Here is a 16,291-nt window from a genome sequence, read left to right as displayed (position 1 = left end):
ATCTAGAGATTTTGCGACGCCTTTGTTCTATCTTGAAAAAAATGAGCAGTGCTGCGCTCGATAAGATAGTCAATTGGCGAGGCAAAATTCTTGTTGCCATTAAAGTTGATGTGAAAATTGGTTGCTACTATGATACACGTACACATTACGTTGTATATACCAACAACTATGACCAGGTGAATTTCCAACTCTTTTATTTATGATGGGAGCTAGCATTACGTTTTAGCTGATCCCATGTTCAATTGATACCTATACTTTGGTGTCATTACTGCTGGGAAAAAAATACATTTTTATCTCATGATATATTAGTCCCTTTTCACACGCTTTATATGAGTCATTACGTCTAACCCTTATTACTTCGTGGTACTTTTCATTTTCAATTTTGCTACATTTAGCTTTATTTGAGAAATTTCTTTATCTCAATAGGCCAAGAGAATCTCACTACAAATGTCAACCACTTACTTTAGGTTGAGTATATTACTAAAAATAATTAATTCTCTTGTCGTCATACTTCAACATATACCGGTTCGTTAGTATTATAGATGAAGTATATAAATTGAAATTTTCTGATTCATATCATCTTTTGTGAGTTCTTCCACAAAAATTGGAATACATGTGATTTTATTTGCAACGTATCTTTTGAAAATACCGACTCTTAATAGTCGATCTAGTGGATTGCATCCCACGGAACATTTCAAATTTGGGAAGAAAATATCAAGTACACAATAATGGAGCTCAAGTACTTCTAAACCCCAAATAAATACATTGGAATTGAGTCGGTACAACCAATTAAACAAAATACACCATTCAACTATAGCCAATATCATATTCAAGAGAACAAATAGCATTAAGACCAAAATTCTTAATGATTGAGATCAACAGTCATAGTTTAAATTGACCGTTTAAATGATATAGACTTATCTTAAGACAAAAATAAACAAAACCAGACATGTATTAAAAATAAATAAATAAGTCTAGAAAGTACTCAATCTGGAAGCCATTATAATTATAGTGACATACCTCAAACTTACACTTTGGTTCCCACCGTATATAGACAGAACCGGAACATCATTGGTCGCGCATGCCCTGAAACCTAAAACCATTGCTGGAGAAGGACAGGCTCAAGGCAGGGACTGGACTCGGCTGGACAGGGACCGGTTCGACTCGTCTGGGCGAGTTTACCGGATCGGACTGGGTTGACTTGCGCGGCTTTTCTTCTTCACGGAAACGCGAAGAGACAAATCTAGATCCGCATCCCAAACCCATATTACAAAAACCGATGACTGAAATTAAAGATCAGGGACTGAACATTATCAAAGCAATCCCAAATTTAAAAACGACTAAAGATCAGGGACTGAACATTATCCAAAGCAATCCCAAATTTAAAAACGACTAAAGATCAGGGGCTAAATATATTAATCAAATCAATCCCAAATTTACAAAAGATTAGATTACTAATTAATCAAAGTAATTCCTGATTATGCTACATCACATATTCAAATCAATTTTCACCCACGGATGACGCATGATTAGATCCATTTTCAACCCAAATTCAATAATAATCCCAATCAAATTCGATATGCAAACACAAATTTAATAATTCCAATCAGATTGGGTATGCAAAAATCAAAAACAAGGGGAAATAAATAGATCCAACTTATCTGATTTGATTCTAGCGATTTCATTAGCTTGACGACAATTGATGTCCAATAATCCACTAAAAAAAATCGATTCAATCTAGCTCTGCGGTATAGCTTCGTGCATGATAACGTTTTGAAGTATAATCATTGGGAAAAGCAAAGAGGCGAGGAAGAGAAGGATTTCTATTAATTAGAGATCTTAGGTTACATGGATATATTACATGTATATACATGGAGATGGGAAAACCAAAAGACATCTGTTTTGGGCCGCACACCTATGGGTTGTAAGATATATTACTCATATCTTTATTTTCTTTTTCAACAAGTTTACACTCCTATAAAATGAGGAGATTTGTAGGCTAGAAAGTTAGAGAAAAACGAGAGAGAGAGAGAGTGCGGTCATTATTATGGTTTGTAATAGAGTTTTTCTTTCAAAGCAGTAGAAGAAGAAGAAGTTAGCAACAACAATCGTGTTATTTACTTTCTGTTATTATTCTTTTCTTTGTGTTCTCTTAATCACCTCTACAAAGCAGTACTGACTCTAGGTATTCTTGATCGATTACGTATCGGGAGGTGATGTAAGTTGCACGGTAAAGAATTGATGACTGATTTTGAACTCATTATGCCAAGGCATATGGGTGGAAACATGTCTAAACAAAAAATTTGAAGGAAAAAAATAAATATGAACATATATCTTGATTATACCATTCAGTGTGCTGCACATCCAAGGTAACAAAAAGGTAAATACAGTATGAAGGTTAACAATCGAGAAAACCAGGGCCATTTTGGATTTTCAGTGTGCTTGCAACGAATGTATGTGAACCTGCCACTATAATTACCTACAAATTTGTAAAATAGGAACCGTCTGTGAGGGGTGGGCCTCACAGCTGGTCATGCCACCGGATCTAGCCGGCCCTCCGCCTATTTTCCTTTATTTAATTTCAGGAATGGTTATTGTCGTTTAATTTAAGGAAATTGTTTATTTTTGGAATTTCTTATTTTCGGATAATTAGAGCTATATTAGGAATGTGATTTCCGTATAAATAGGAAACAAGTCGTATGTAGCAAAACACATTATTAATCACCTAAAACAAAAATTTCTCACTCAGGTAAGATGATGACAATGCGTATGCTTGTAGATTATTGAGAAACTTTCCAAGTGGAAGAGAAATTCTGTTTCTTGAGCCAATTCTCAGAAAATACAAAAAGGAAACTCGATTATTGTTGTTATTCAACAGAAAATGAAATATCTGAAGATCTAGAGTTGAGCAAGGTAAATAAATAATACGGTAATGATAATTATTTTCTTATCTGGTTGTGGTGTTATTATCTGGTTATAATTAGTATTCGTGTTTTTGCTTTGTAGTTAGCTCTTGCGAAATTAACTGAGGAAATGACGTCCATTGAAGCTAAAGATTACATAATTGAGCTTAAACGTAACAGATTGTATAACTGGATAGGCGAGGTGAGTTTATTTAAAAAAAAAAAAATCATTTCTTTATATGAATTTTCCTTGAGTAATTCTTATACCCTTGACATTTCTTTTGAAACAGATATCAATGTGATTTATACGATGTCTGTCATTCTTCTGAATATGAATGTCCTAAAGAATTCAAAGAGTGGATGATTTGGAAGCAGTTGGATCGACTAACAAAACATACCATGACCAAAATTATTAAAATCTCCGAACTTGAAGAAAAAGCATATGAAGTTTATCTACAAGACATGGGAGTTCGGGTGCCAGATGAGTGGATGGGATTCATGAACACTTCTTCTGATTTGACCTCAAAGATGAAATTATACGAGGTATATTATTTTTGGTTATTTTTAGTTATTTAATTTATCTAACTGATTTGGCTTCTAAATTTTCATTTAACTTATTGTTTGTTGTAACAGATGATGAGTAAGGAATCCTAGTTATAATTCTACGAATCATTCCCGAATGATTCGTGAACGTATCCGAACTGACCGAATCCGAATGATATTTCCGAATTATTTGAACTCCGAACCTAGTTTTCGGATTATATAGACCTCACGAATGATTCACGAACGTATCCGAACTGACCAAATCCGATTGATATTTCCAAACTAGAACTCCCATAGGTAACTCTCTGACCAGAGTTCTGTTGATTGGTTTTTGTTTGATTTTGTATATACTTTATATTTAAATACAATTATGCAGTTAAAATTTCCTATCGATAGTTGTTTAACCAGTGTTTTATGTGTTGATTTTTGTTAAAAGTCTATAAACTCGTTTCATAATACATTTATGCGATTAAATTGTTTACTTCTTGTTAAATAATCACGCTAAAATGTTTTTTTCCATCTTATAAATCATATACAAATAAATTAGTCTCGTAATAAGGTCATAATACTTATCAATCTATCATATATGTAAGCCGAATTTTAAGTGCCGAACACACATTTATAAAACGAATATGCACGTACGTATGCCGTTCCGAACTAATGTCCGAATAACGAACCGTTGACCGGATTTTTGACCGAATCCGATCTATCCGAATCCGTATAATTCCCTTATGTATGCCGTCCCGTATTGCTAACTAGGTAAGGAATTACGAAACTTAAGAAAAGAAGAATATCCACGGGGAAAACTCCATCGATTATTATCAAGACTAAGGTCAACTACGGAACTTCTTTTAGAGGTACTTGCATCTGACAGGAAAGTTGTAGAACATGAAGATGATTATGGCTTAATGATGATGAATATCAGCACGTGATGTAGTCCTACCCTGTAATGATCATGGATTAATTATCAATAAAATATGATAAAGTGAACTCTGATCATTATTTTGTGAACGATAAAGAATAAAAAAAGAGACTAACTATTTGTTATTTTATGGAAAGTGGAAACTTGTGTGTTAAATGAAAAATATTTTTATTAAAAGGTAAATATAAATTCTGGCTTTGTGATCCAAAAATTTCCAGTAGGAAAGGCAGGACTTCATTTTGTATTGTGTGTTGGCACACTGATATAAAACTTGGTATTAGTGAAATCGTCTAGAAGTGGGTTATATCCATCTTTGGTCCTTGTCTTTGTGGGGAGGCCGAATTCCTCCATAAATTGATCTGTACCAAGCTACATTCAACAAAACATGTTAGAACTACAATGTGTTTAGAAGAATCCAATCTCCCTAAAATTAGAATTATCTTCGAAGACTTACAGTGATTGTTCTTCTTTTCTTTCCTTTCTTAGAGGCTTGATCTTTTACATCAGGCTTCCAGCCAGAACAATAATGGTCCATCCGTTCCAAAAGCCAGAAATCCGTTGGGAAAAAGATGTCAGCATCACCCTACAAATAAAAAAACCTTGAAGCTTTATTACTTAGTTCACAATTTGGAGGAGATTTTGACAGATAATAAAAGAAAGAGGAAATAAGAACTTCAACAAAATACAAAGTGCTCCAACTCAATATTGAGCTCATTTTTTGAAGGAAATCGCACGATTCTATTGTTTATTTTTCCCCAAAAGAATTATGCATTCCTCGCTGGAAAATGTTAAGAGCTACCAGGAAGTAAAAGAGACACTTGAGTAGGAAAGAACGGTGAAACAAACCTTTGCATCTAAATAGCTGTTATAATCCGTACTGCTACCGTCTTTCTGCAGAATTCGAAGGGAAAAGGGTTAGCCTTATTTGTAAAGAAATATAATTGATAAATAAGAACTGGATATTTTTGCAGAGACATCTATTGAAAAACTGCTCTATCGTGGTCAGTAAATCATCTTATACATGTGCTGACCCATTAAGTTGTATGATGTGCGCTAGAAATGACTCGTTCTTTACTAAATTATGATGTCTTAGATTTACGCGCACTTACTAAATACTTCACCTTATGATAAGTAAACAATACCAAAAAAGAAAAAGAAAAAAAGGTGAAGGGATTCTCGATGGTTATTTTGGATTTCGCTATCTGCAAACCATTTTAACGAAACATGGCCTTATCAACATAATCAAGCTGAAGATACCACTGAAGGGGTATATTGGTAAGAATCGCCCACCAAGATGTCTCACAAAAAAATTTAAGCTATCGAGTAATCAATAATTGAAGTGCTTTCTTACTTGGAATAAGGACAAAAAAAACGGAACTGCACTGAAACAATTGAATGCTTTGCCCAGATATTAGAGAATACCTTGGTAGAAACCAAAGGAGCTCTTTCGCCAGGTATTCTGACATCAGGAAGGTAACTGAAATCAGAAGCAATCAAAGACATCTTCGGTAGTGCCCCATGCAAAACCTCTAAAAGTTGCTGCATTTTCAAAAGCTCCGCCATAAGTATCTGAGTGTTTTAAAGTCAATGGCACTGTTCCAGAGTTTTTCTTACCATACAGCCAGTTGGCAACCAAGATCTTCGGGGTTTTGGGAAAGCTTTAGACCAAATATTTCTTGCTGCTGTGATCCCTCTGGATCCCCCAGTAGTGTGGTCCTTCTCCAGATCAATTATATCAATACAACTCTTGATCAGTTGATCTTGTAGTGGCTTATAGATCTCAGAGATATTCGAGCTACAGTGAATCAGCGACAAAATGTACAGTTAAAAATAGAATATTTAAAATAGCCTTTTCTCCTGCAACATATTCATTTCTCTCACCTGTCTCGTTGCTTCTGGAGCCATACTTCCTGCCATGGCGAAACTTGATTTTCCGAATATACAAGATCGTGAGGAAGATTATCAAGCACCTACAATTAAAAACAAAAATTGCTATCAGTAAATAAAAGTTGATATGCAACCTACAAAGAAAATATTCAAATTTAAGCTTGTTATTTGCTACGTTTAGTTTCATGTGTAACCTATGAGAGGGACCAGAAAAAAGTTGATATGCAACCAGAACTTAAAAGGGTGAGGATTAGAAATGAAAGCTTATTGATGCATCATAAGAGTGTGCACAATAGAAGATAGTATAAACCTCAAGCATTATCACCCAACAAGGCTGCAGGTCCGCATCCCCTGTTTAAAAGAAATCGAATAATCCATTATTAGTTACCAAAATACATACAACAAATATTTTAAATTTATGATTACGCATAGATATGCTCGTATGACAGGTGGTAATTAGAGGGTGAAGTCGATGGCAAATAAAATACTTTCTCAAGCCGATGAAAGTTTTCTTCCTTCGGAAATTACTGTCTTTTGGGAATTCACAAGTACTAGATAAAGCACAAACTCGTACCCCTAATAGTCAAGTTTTTGTTATAACAGGGAGCCTTATGGTCACGTGCTGGTCTCGTGTCTATCAGCAAGTGTTGCCCTAAAAGATTGCAGGTTAGGAATGGGTGTTGCGCTGACTCTACTAAGGCCTAAACTTTTAACAGCAAATACCAACATAAGTATCTATTGAAATTGACGAGTAATTTTGAAATGCCAGGAACAGAATGGATATGAATGATGGAACAGAAACGAGAATAACTATGACATACAATGTACTTAAACTAGTGTGCCTTGGGACACACATTCTGACCAGCATATGAACCAAGCACTGTTTTCTTTATTGCCTTCCAAAAATAAATTGCCAAGAGGACGAACAAAGTAATAGTCTTACATATCATCAAATATCTGAGGAGAGAAATTATGTTATTTCAAGTGCTTATATATTTGAAGTATCAGAGATTCAGAAGGCACAGGTTCATCTTCAATTAAGCCACGTGAATTCGCTTACTTGTTACCAATATGGAAGTTACACATAAAATCTCTTTCCACCAGAAAAGAAGAATTGCTCAATAAAAATGAACCATGGATCAAGTATTTGAGTTAAATTTAACATACCCCATCCACTTCGGTCTGCAGCATCACGACATTCAACTCGATACTTTGATAAGTGACTACGAACCTCCCCAACAGTTTCTAGTTGCTTCTTGGCCAATGAAGAACTAATTTCTACTGAGCTAAGCTCAAACAAGAACCCGCTTTAGTAAAATTGTGAGGGAACCGCAGGTACAGGAAGATAGTAATATTGGATTCTCACATAGCAAATTTAAGGAAAAGGCTGCTAGAGATGCATAAAATAAATTAAACGAATACCAACTAGTTGTAATGGCAGAATAAATGTCTGAACAAGATTTGAGTTAAATACTGATTCAGCAAACAGTTTTGTTGTTTTTATTATCATCAGAAAATTTGTAATTTAACTACAAAAGAAGTAGCCTGAACCATTTTCGTATTTTGAAAAGCCGAATCACTACTTTCTTAGTAACTCCAGTGAAGCACACAAACCATTATTGGAAAAATATTGTGTACCCACTGTAAAAGTTAGAGCTCAACTACTTCTTTAATCTCTCTTAATCCAAAACCATAAGTTAATTTATACTTTCATGCTCGGGAAAACGCAAGATGATTGAAAGTTCAAATACACTTATACACAGCAATGTTCAAGCTTAAGAGTACTACCATAAAAGCCATATCAGTCTCTTGAAAAATGGATAAGATAAACTGAATACACGTACATGTATGTCATGCTATTATAAACTCTTGACGGGGCATTCAGCATAATGTAATCCATTATGTTCTTTGCACAGCTTCCTGATCCACCTCCGATTTCATATATCTAATTCCAAATAATATAAAGAAAAATCTTAGTTTTGCATTAACCTGTCAAGGAAATGGAATAATAACAAAACATAGATCTGGCATGAAGCTTATGATCAACCAAATTTGAGAGCAGAAAACATAATTAAGATCCATGACAAACAGACAAGAAATTTAACTGCAGATATAGCTACGGAATCATTGAAATCTAACAATTTTGGTTACTTAAGAGTTCCAATATTTCATAAATCTAACAAGCATATGACAAAGATAAACATGAATTGGAACTAAAAGTTTCAAAATTGACAGGATCAGTTTAAAAGAGCTTACTTTTAGTGGAACTGAAAGATTAGCCGTTCTCATAATGGCTTCAGCAATTCCATGAGCATACCAGGGCTACAAGAAACAACAATTATTAATTTCCTTCATGTATCCCCTTAAGTAGATAATACAAGAGACATCAACGTACCTCAGTTTGACAGTGAAACAAAATATTTTAATGCATGATGTAGATTGTTATATCATATGCAATTCAGAAACTAACCCACATGATATGTATGACCTCAATATAACATTTCAATGAGATTTTGGAAGGGAATCAGTAGGTGTTGCATTTGCACACATATTTCAGCATTTTTCTAGATTTACCATCTGCTGGTGGTACAACACTTCCTTTTTGTCCTTTTAGAACTAAAAATTTTATGTCTGGAAAAGCATCAACAGTGTCTTATCTGTATGGTTACTTCAATTGCCAGCACTTCAGACTTTTGAGCTATATTTATCATCTCTTGGTGTAGCAAAATTATTTTTGTCCTTTCAAATTAAGGCAGTGATCAACTGAGCAGATAGATACCTTTGAATGGGAATATCTATGATTTGTTAGTATCTGTAGTTTTGCTTAAAACAGAACTTTCTTCAACTACAATAGTTCGGTAGTTTTTGTCCTTTCTAGCCCTAATAATGTAGCACTTAATAACTACCATTGTGTAGTTAGATGAATAGTTTAACAATCAATCCAACAACAACAACAAAAAAAAATTTATCAAAAGCTACCAGTATTTGAGAATTGTGTTCTTCAACTTCCTTTGTAACTCATAAACATTTAGCTTATAGCTATATGGTCATCACCACGCCATTCAACTAGAGAAGGGAATTTAAACTTGCATCAAAAAGTGGAGAAACTACAACTTAGTTCGCTAGTCGGTCGATGTGAAAATGGCATACCATGACTGATGTAACATTACCATAGTGGACCAAAGTAAACCAAATCGTTGATGTAGTGACAAATACAAAAAGAAAAGTTAAGGGCTGCGAGATTAAATATTCAGCAATACAAAGAAAACCTAGAGGGTCTACGTAAGAAAATATCATAATGATTCAACTGTTAACAGAAGTTACAAAATATCACCTTAAAGAGCTCCACTGGAGTAAACCATGATATATCACTCTGCTTGTAAATCTTATCCAAGTGCCGCAAGTAAGCCCTCCTGCCTGAAATATGTTAATGAACAAACAATCACACCACTATCTAAAATTTAGCCACCGAACTTTCTCTTTCCTGCACGTAGAAAAAGATAACTTTGAACAAAACCAAGGCTGGGAGGGAAGGGGCAACATTCTTTTACAAATTATTACTAGGTCCACAAAAACTACTATCACTAAAAAAGGAACACAACAAGAACTTATCTTTGACTGTTGACCCTAGACAGTTATGTACAAGACTCTCAAAACTTTTAAAGACATAGTGAAGAAGTGCTTGATTTAAGGTTAATATATACGTAATTACCTCTGAGAAGGTTAAACGATTTCCTATTTTAAGTGTTCTCCTTATATATAGGACCAGTTGAATAGAGCAGAGGGAGCATGAACCCTTTGTCCAGCCAACCATCTTCATCTTGTAATACTGCTAGCCAGTGAAACCTAAATGAAGTAGAATACAGCAAATAGAACCACAGGTAAGCCCTAGAACGGTGCCAAAGCATATGGCAACAAATAATTCCCTGATTTCCAATAAGTTACCTCAGGTTTACTGACATCCCTTCAGATTCCTACAGATTCTATGTCTACTCCCAGTGCTCATCTAGTGATAGTGATAATGATGCTTTACACCTTCTCTAAGTGTTCTGTAATTCGTTTTACATCAAATTTGATCACACTAATAGGGGACAATAATACGCTTCAACAGGTGAACTTGATGAAAGAAGTATAAAATTCCCATATACCTCCGTACGCCTATGTTAAGAGATTAAGAAGTAATGCAGGTGGAGTTAGTTATTGCCTTTACCTAAACTTGACTAGCCCTAGCTGTAAACTGCACAAGCTAACTAAGTAGAATGGCAATCAAAGGCGAACGACACACCGCAGGTTCTGTTAGACACAGTGATTACCATTAATTCCGGAACCATATAAAGTACGCTTAAGATACTGACTGATGAGTGCGTTTGCTAGAGTCCAGAACAGATGCATAAGCAAAACAAAGAAAATCATTGATGCTAACAGTAAGTACAATTACACCATTCATATATCAAGTCGACCTACTAGATCACATATGTCAAGGCCTTTTCTGAATTTATCACAATTCTTAGCACGTGGACTGTTTAGACTTATGCAGATTACCATCTGTCTCCAACTCCCCATAGAGTTACTGAGATCGGCAAGAGCCTTGTTCCTTTAAGAAAGAAGAACCTTTGACCTTTTGAGCCTACGTTGAACCTAAGTGCAAACTACAGATTCATGGTTCCTCAAATAATGTGACTTATTACAACACAACACACAGGAAGATATCGGATAGAATTTCCTACATACATATGATACTTATACCATAATGGAACTAATTTCAACTGGTATGATGTCAAAATTTATCCAGTTTAGAGTCGCCAAACTAGTTAAGAGAACAGTACACAATCATGGCTTATATTTAGCTTTACGAAAAACAAATGGAAAAACTCATCTGAATCTCAATTTCAACTATCTAACAATCCCATGGCAAGCTCTAACTTAAATGACTGATACACAGCATGCTGGAAACCAATTAAGTAGGAAATACTCATTATTCACAGGACACTGTTAATTCAAATGATTCTTCCTTAATGGATCCGTCTAGACATCTAACCATTTTATGTTTTTAGGGGTTCGGTGAGCAAAGTACCTTCAAGTTTATTGAATTTGATGCTTGTTTCGAGCATTCCAACAGAACCCGATCTTTTAGAGAAATACCCATAGTTTGGATCGTAGAGAGCTGAATGAATATAATCTCTAACCTACAAAAACAAAATTTAAACAGACGATTAGCATTCACCATTTACTAACCCATAAGATGAAAGTAATCAAAATTCAAAATGAGAGAAATCATACAAGAATAGGGTCTTCTGCTCCAACAATGCTGGTAGAGAAGAAAGCTGAAGAAGATGGAGAAATCCTCGAACTAACTGCTTAGAGCAAAGAGAAAGAAGAAATAATAAGAAACAAGGGTTTTAGAGAATTTTAATAGTGAGTGATTAGGGTTTTAGTTTAGTTACTACCTTTAGGCGACGATCTTGAAGTGAAGAAGAAGAAGAAGAAAGGAAGTTTCCTGATGGAGTGAATTTGAAATGACATCGTCGTATTGCTTCTTTCACTCTCAGTGAAGAGGTCTTGATCTTGGCAATAGTCGATGATCCTTTCAGTAGCAGGGGAAAAATGAAGAGTTCAAAAGGAGAATTGGTCTAAACTCTAAAGAGATGGTGGGTATTTGACAACCTTAACCTTGACCTTATGCCTTGTGGCTAAGGCAGGACAGAGCTTATGGAAGCTTACATCCAATGATGCAAATGAAACGAAGCAACAAAAGAATTGTTTAATCTGAATGTTCAGTCGCAACTTCAGGCTCATATCTTGGATAGAAGCAGAACTATTTTGCTTCACAAAAAATTGATTTTTTCTGTTTTTAGAGGTTGTTTCGAAAAATTATTGTCAAACTGACTTCTGATTTTTCAACTTCTAAAAGTCGAAAAGTGACTTCTAATTTCAACTTCTAAAAGTCCAAAAACAACTTTTGAGGATCACCCTATAAAGTCTTGATATTATGTGGGTGCTTTCGAGTTTCGACTTTCCTAGTCCATGGGTTCAAGAATCAATTCAAATATAAGTTGCAAAAAAGAAAAAGAAAACATTCGAGGTAAGCACTTTACTACAGACCAATAAAAACCAAGTAAGCTCTCAGAATACATTGTTGTCAGAGTCCCATAATGATCCGGAATTCTTCATTATGTATTTGCTTCTGATTCAGTGTATTATTTGTTGAACCCCTCTCGATTTCTAAATTCTTCTTCCACTTGTGCAGCTGCAATATCCTCTCTTCAATGGTATTTCTAGTTATCAGTTTTACAATCTTCATGTCTTCTTGTCCAATCCGATGAAGCCGGTCCATAGCTTGTTCTTCAACTGCAGGGTTCAGCCATGGCTCCAACAAGTACGCCCTGGATGCAACTGACAAGTCTATCCCGGTTTCCGAAGATTTAAATTCTACCAGAAGCACAGTAGGTGAATTTGAATCTTGGTTTGTGAATTTTTAATCACATTGTCCCTTCTCTTCACAGTTGTCGTGCTATCCAATCTCAATACCCCAAAACCAGCAGACCTAAGTGGCTCTACGAGTAAGAGCAGCATTTTTCTAAATTGTGAGAATACCACAGACTTTGCTGAAGGATTCTCATTGCTAGTTGCAACCAGGAGGTTCAGCAAAGCACGCACTTTGGAGGAGCACGTAATACTCCCACTTCCTCCGAGCAAAGACACATCCATATTAGTATTTTCATTATCTTCATTAGTAAAAGGCACTTCTGATGGGGAAGAGTAAAGGTCTGATTCAGAAAGACGGTGACGGCACATGGGGCAACATTTATTCTTATGCCGAGGGCTTTCAATATACATTTTTTGCAAAAGATGTGTCCACAGCATGTAATGACAATATTCAATAGTGGAGAGATGCAAATTGGACAATCAAGGTAATCTTCTCGTAGTTTCCAGAACAACTTTTCTAGCAGTTCTGGGTTTTTGGATACATCTGCAACACCAATTTCCCACTTAATTAGCCAAGCCAAACAGCAAGCGTAACTAGAAAAATAAAATAGTTGGTTCCCATGTTTTTGTGTTCAAAATGGAGGATGTGATTTCTTAAATTAGTAAAAATCATGATTAGTCTAAATCAAAAAGAAGTGTTGGGAGACTAGTTGTACCTTCAATGTTGACGGACATTGGCAGTTCTGAAGTGCACGAGGCTACACCATTACACAGTTCGCGAAGCCTTTGTACAGTGGCGAGTATACTTGAATACTGGGCAACAGCACGGCCATGACGGATGTAAGTTTGAACCACTTCCTTGGAATCCAATTCCTTTTGGTCATACTTCACTCGTTCTTCATCAGAAAGCTCCAGAAAAACAGTCTCAACAGCTTTCGGAGGCAATTTGACCAGACAGTCAGCTTTCAATCTTCTCAACGAAATGTTTGTCACCAAGTCCTACAAAATATTACACAAAATTACTTAGTTAAATAACAACAAATGACTGAGATCCTGGCAGCTTACGAAATTTAGAATCAAGAGTTCATTTCAACGTCCTACAACACTAAGGCATGTTTATCTCATTCTTGTCGTGCAACATTTACAGGACATTAAGCGGAGCTTAACTTACAAATACACTTGTATTTTTTTGCACCTTGCGCGTTTTCGATACTCAGAGTCAAGCAGAATCTTAAATTCATTTATATAAAAGTGACCAAAGACTGTGATTGAAGAATGTACATTATGTGTTCTTATGCTGACATTTTGTACAGTATTCATAGGACTTACTGTAATGTGCAACAAACCCCTGAAACGCACTGCCTAATCCACAAGGAATGCACACACCTACAGAAAGCCATTCTGGTAACCGATAGCTTATTGCTCCGAGAAATATTTCAATCCAGTTGAAGTTCTCAAAACTTGAAGGTAGAAGAACAACCTTAGATGCTAAGTTGCTAACTGCTCCAGATTTCAGAAAGAATAAAAGGGGTAGGAAAGCGAGAGTTAAGAATTTGTACCTGTAGATGTGAGAGCCCAATCTTTCCTCTACTCAAAGGGTTTTGCACCAGACTTTGCCAATGGTACTTGACTGAAAATGGATAGAACCCCAGAAAGGCCATGGCGAAATGCAAATCAATTGAGCTGCTGACGATGGGCATACCCATAACCACCCACCTACACTTAGCTCTTAAACTAAGAAGCTTTTGATCCTTGAAATTCCATCTTCTAAGTACATGTGCATCATCCAAAATAACTCTAAACCAATTCATATATATCAGAGCTGAATCTAAATAACACTTCTCAGCTACCACGGTATCGTAAGTGGTCAAAACGACATCATACTTGTGAAGTTCTTCAACCTTATGATTATTATCACTACCATACGGTGTTCGATTGTAGACAAACAATTTCAATGCACCAGGTTCTGTGTGCTCATCCAACTGTCTCATCCATGTTGAAAGAACGGCCGGAGGACAAACAACCAATGTTGTTCTCTTAGAATTCCCTAAATTGCTAAGACAATTTTTGCCTAAGGTTTCAGAAGACTCGGCAGCTATTCTAGGTTTCTTATGTGTTTCATTACTTTGTTCTCCTTCAATAGACCTCTTTCCGCCCACAAAGAGACATGATCTTAGCTCATCACTCTCTTCTACTTCCAGATTTTCATTATTTACAACTCTATTACTTGTGTTAGCCAGTGATGGAGATAAATTACATTTTGTATAAGAAGTATAATCAGTAGCTATAAGAGATAATAATGTTAAAGTCTTACCAAGACCCATGTCATCTGCAAAAACCCCACCTTTCAATGTTGGTCTAATTTGCGTTTTTGTGTTATCCAACAAATCCCTGTACAAAATTATTCCCTGTTCATTAATCTCTTCTTCTACCCAGAAAGGCTGCAATTCTTCTGAATTCTCTCTATGATGTAACCAACCTAACCCTTGTTTTTGATGGGTATATAGATCTGTCTTGATAATTTTCTTGGATGGTTCCATTGCTTCCCAACTTGTATTTTTGATCTCCTGGGATCTCAAATACTCTCAAAAACTCCAAATTTTATCTTTTCTGGACGAGCTCTTCGCCTTTCTTCCCTCTGCCATTGGCGTAAGTTACTGAATCTAGGAAATGAAACAGTTCGCGAAAAGTCCGACATGACAGAAACAACTAGAAGAAAAAACAAATCCAAAACGATGCTCTCTCTTTCGGTGTATCACCAGATTCACAAAGTTCAAAGGATAAATCATGAACATATAGGTGAGGGTTCGCTTGAAAATAGAACCCTTTCCCTTTCCATGGGGTGAGCAGCGGATGGGATCCCTTGGACTTGACCCATCAGCAGTCTGACATATTCCAAATTTGGTTTGGCATTCGTCCCAAATCCGATATCCATTGGATCGATGGGTAGATTCGCGGAGATCCAATCGTTATTACTCCCCGTTTCTAAAAAAGAGATACTTTCATTTTTTTAATAATTTGGTATAAAATGAAAAAGTGAAATTCTTTTTTTTTAAGAAACGGAGATAGTATTTTTTAGCGTACTTGTTGATTAATGGGAAATTTCTTAATTGGTCCTAAGCCCATAAAGTTGATTTTCCTAGGGTCTGTGCATATTTTACGTTTTAACCGGAGGTTCGTATTTGTTTAAAACAAGGAACTGACTAAAAATACTCCTTGCTTCCAAATGTGTGTGTCTACACACGGTTTCATGTGGCCCTAGTATCACTCGATCTCCTTCTCTCTCCCACCAAAAACTAAATCTCGCCTCCGCTTATTAAACAGTGAACAAAACTCTGAAAATCGTCACAAAAATCTTATGATCATCAACATAAACGGAAGAAATCCATGTCTAATAATTCCCATACTTAATCAACTAAAAACTCACTGAAAATCCTTGATTTTCTGTGAAATCTCCATTAAAAGGTAACAAGAAAAAGAATCATCAAAATTTTACGAAAGAAGAAGTAATTCTACTATGAATCGGTAGAAGATGATTTCGAAGAATCAACAACAGCAAAAGAGAAGAATTACATCGCAAAATAAGATATGATTTTTTCACTTTCTATTT

At 35.6% G+C, this 16,291-nt stretch overlaps 2 protein-coding genes and 1 long non-coding RNA gene across 3 annotated transcripts; 1 reads left to right on the top strand and 2 right to left on the bottom strand.

The window, feature by feature from the left end:
- Nucleotides 1–2,731: 2,731 nt before the first annotated feature.
- On the top strand, nucleotides 2,732–3,816 carry LOC113293476. Its single transcript, XR_003332324.1, has 4 exons — nucleotides 2,732–2,913; nucleotides 3,007–3,105; nucleotides 3,194–3,446; nucleotides 3,537–3,816. It is a non-coding gene; the product is annotated as an uncharacterized LOC113293476 (long non-coding RNA).
- Nucleotides 3,817–4,453: 637 nt separating this feature from the next.
- LOC113300623 (protein arginine methyltransferase NDUFAF7 homolog, mitochondrial-like) lies at nucleotides 4,454–11,985 on the bottom strand. The gene is made up of 14 exons (XM_026549828.1): nucleotides 11,703–11,985; nucleotides 11,536–11,609; nucleotides 11,330–11,441; nucleotides 9,590–9,672; nucleotides 8,512–8,577; nucleotides 8,100–8,200; nucleotides 7,423–7,541; nucleotides 6,566–6,606; nucleotides 6,250–6,338; nucleotides 5,983–6,163; nucleotides 5,791–5,907; nucleotides 5,215–5,259; nucleotides 4,823–4,951; nucleotides 4,454–4,737 (listed from the first exon to the last, which is right to left on the bottom strand). Exons 1-14 carry the CDS (start codon nucleotides 11,776–11,778, stop codon nucleotides 4,603–4,605), a joined length of 1,368 nt encoding a protein of 455 aa, XP_026405613.1. The 5' UTR covers nucleotides 11,779–11,985; the 3' UTR covers nucleotides 4,454–4,602.
- A 299-nt stretch (nucleotides 11,986–12,284) lies between these two features.
- On the bottom strand, nucleotides 12,285–15,504 carry LOC113296804 (putative SWI/SNF-related matrix-associated actin-dependent regulator of chromatin subfamily A member 3-like 1). The gene is made up of 3 exons (XM_026545151.1): nucleotides 14,241–15,504; nucleotides 13,398–13,680; nucleotides 12,285–13,225 (listed from the first exon to the last, which is right to left on the bottom strand). The coding sequence occupies exons 1-3, from the start codon at nucleotides 15,219–15,221 to the stop codon at nucleotides 12,897–12,899; spliced, it is 1,593 nt and encodes a 530-aa protein (XP_026400936.1). The 5' UTR covers nucleotides 15,222–15,504; the 3' UTR covers nucleotides 12,285–12,896.
- Nucleotides 15,505–16,291: the final 787 nt, after the last annotated feature.

The sequence above is a fragment of the Papaver somniferum genome, chromosome 7 (assembly GCF_003573695.1).
Source record: "Papaver somniferum cultivar HN1 chromosome 7, ASM357369v1, whole genome shotgun sequence".
NCBI classification, from domain to species: Eukaryota; Viridiplantae; Streptophyta; class Magnoliopsida; order Ranunculales; family Papaveraceae; genus Papaver; species Papaver somniferum.
The sequence above is the reverse complement of the archived record's forward strand: the minus strand, read 5'-3'. Positions and strand labels throughout refer to the sequence as shown.

Bases quoted from the DNA above. Each gene is read 5' to 3' on its own strand.
- LOC113300623 (XM_026549828.1), bottom strand. From the start codon at position 11,778: ATGTCATTTCAAATTCACTCCATCAGGAAACTTCCTTTCTTCTTCTTC. The intron at 6,164-6,249 runs GTGAGAGAAATG...GATTCACTGTAG, and splicing joins CTCCAGAAGCAACGAGACAG to CTCGAATATCTCTGAGATCT. The intron at 4,738-4,822 runs GTAAGTCTTCGA...TGTTGAATGTAG, and splicing joins AGAAAAGAAGAACAATCACT to CTTGGTACAGATCAATTTAT.
- LOC113296804 (XM_026545151.1), bottom strand. From the start codon at position 15,221: ATGGAACCATCCAAGAAAATTATCAAGACAGATCTATATACCCATCAA. The intron at 13,681-14,240 runs GTACAAATTCTT...AATATTTTGTAG, and splicing joins TTGGGCTCTCACATCTACAG to GACTTGGTGACAAACATTTC. The intron at 13,226-13,397 runs GTACAACTAGTC...TTGGTGTTGCAG, and splicing joins AATGTCCGTCAACATTGAAG to ATGTATCCAAAAACCCAGAA.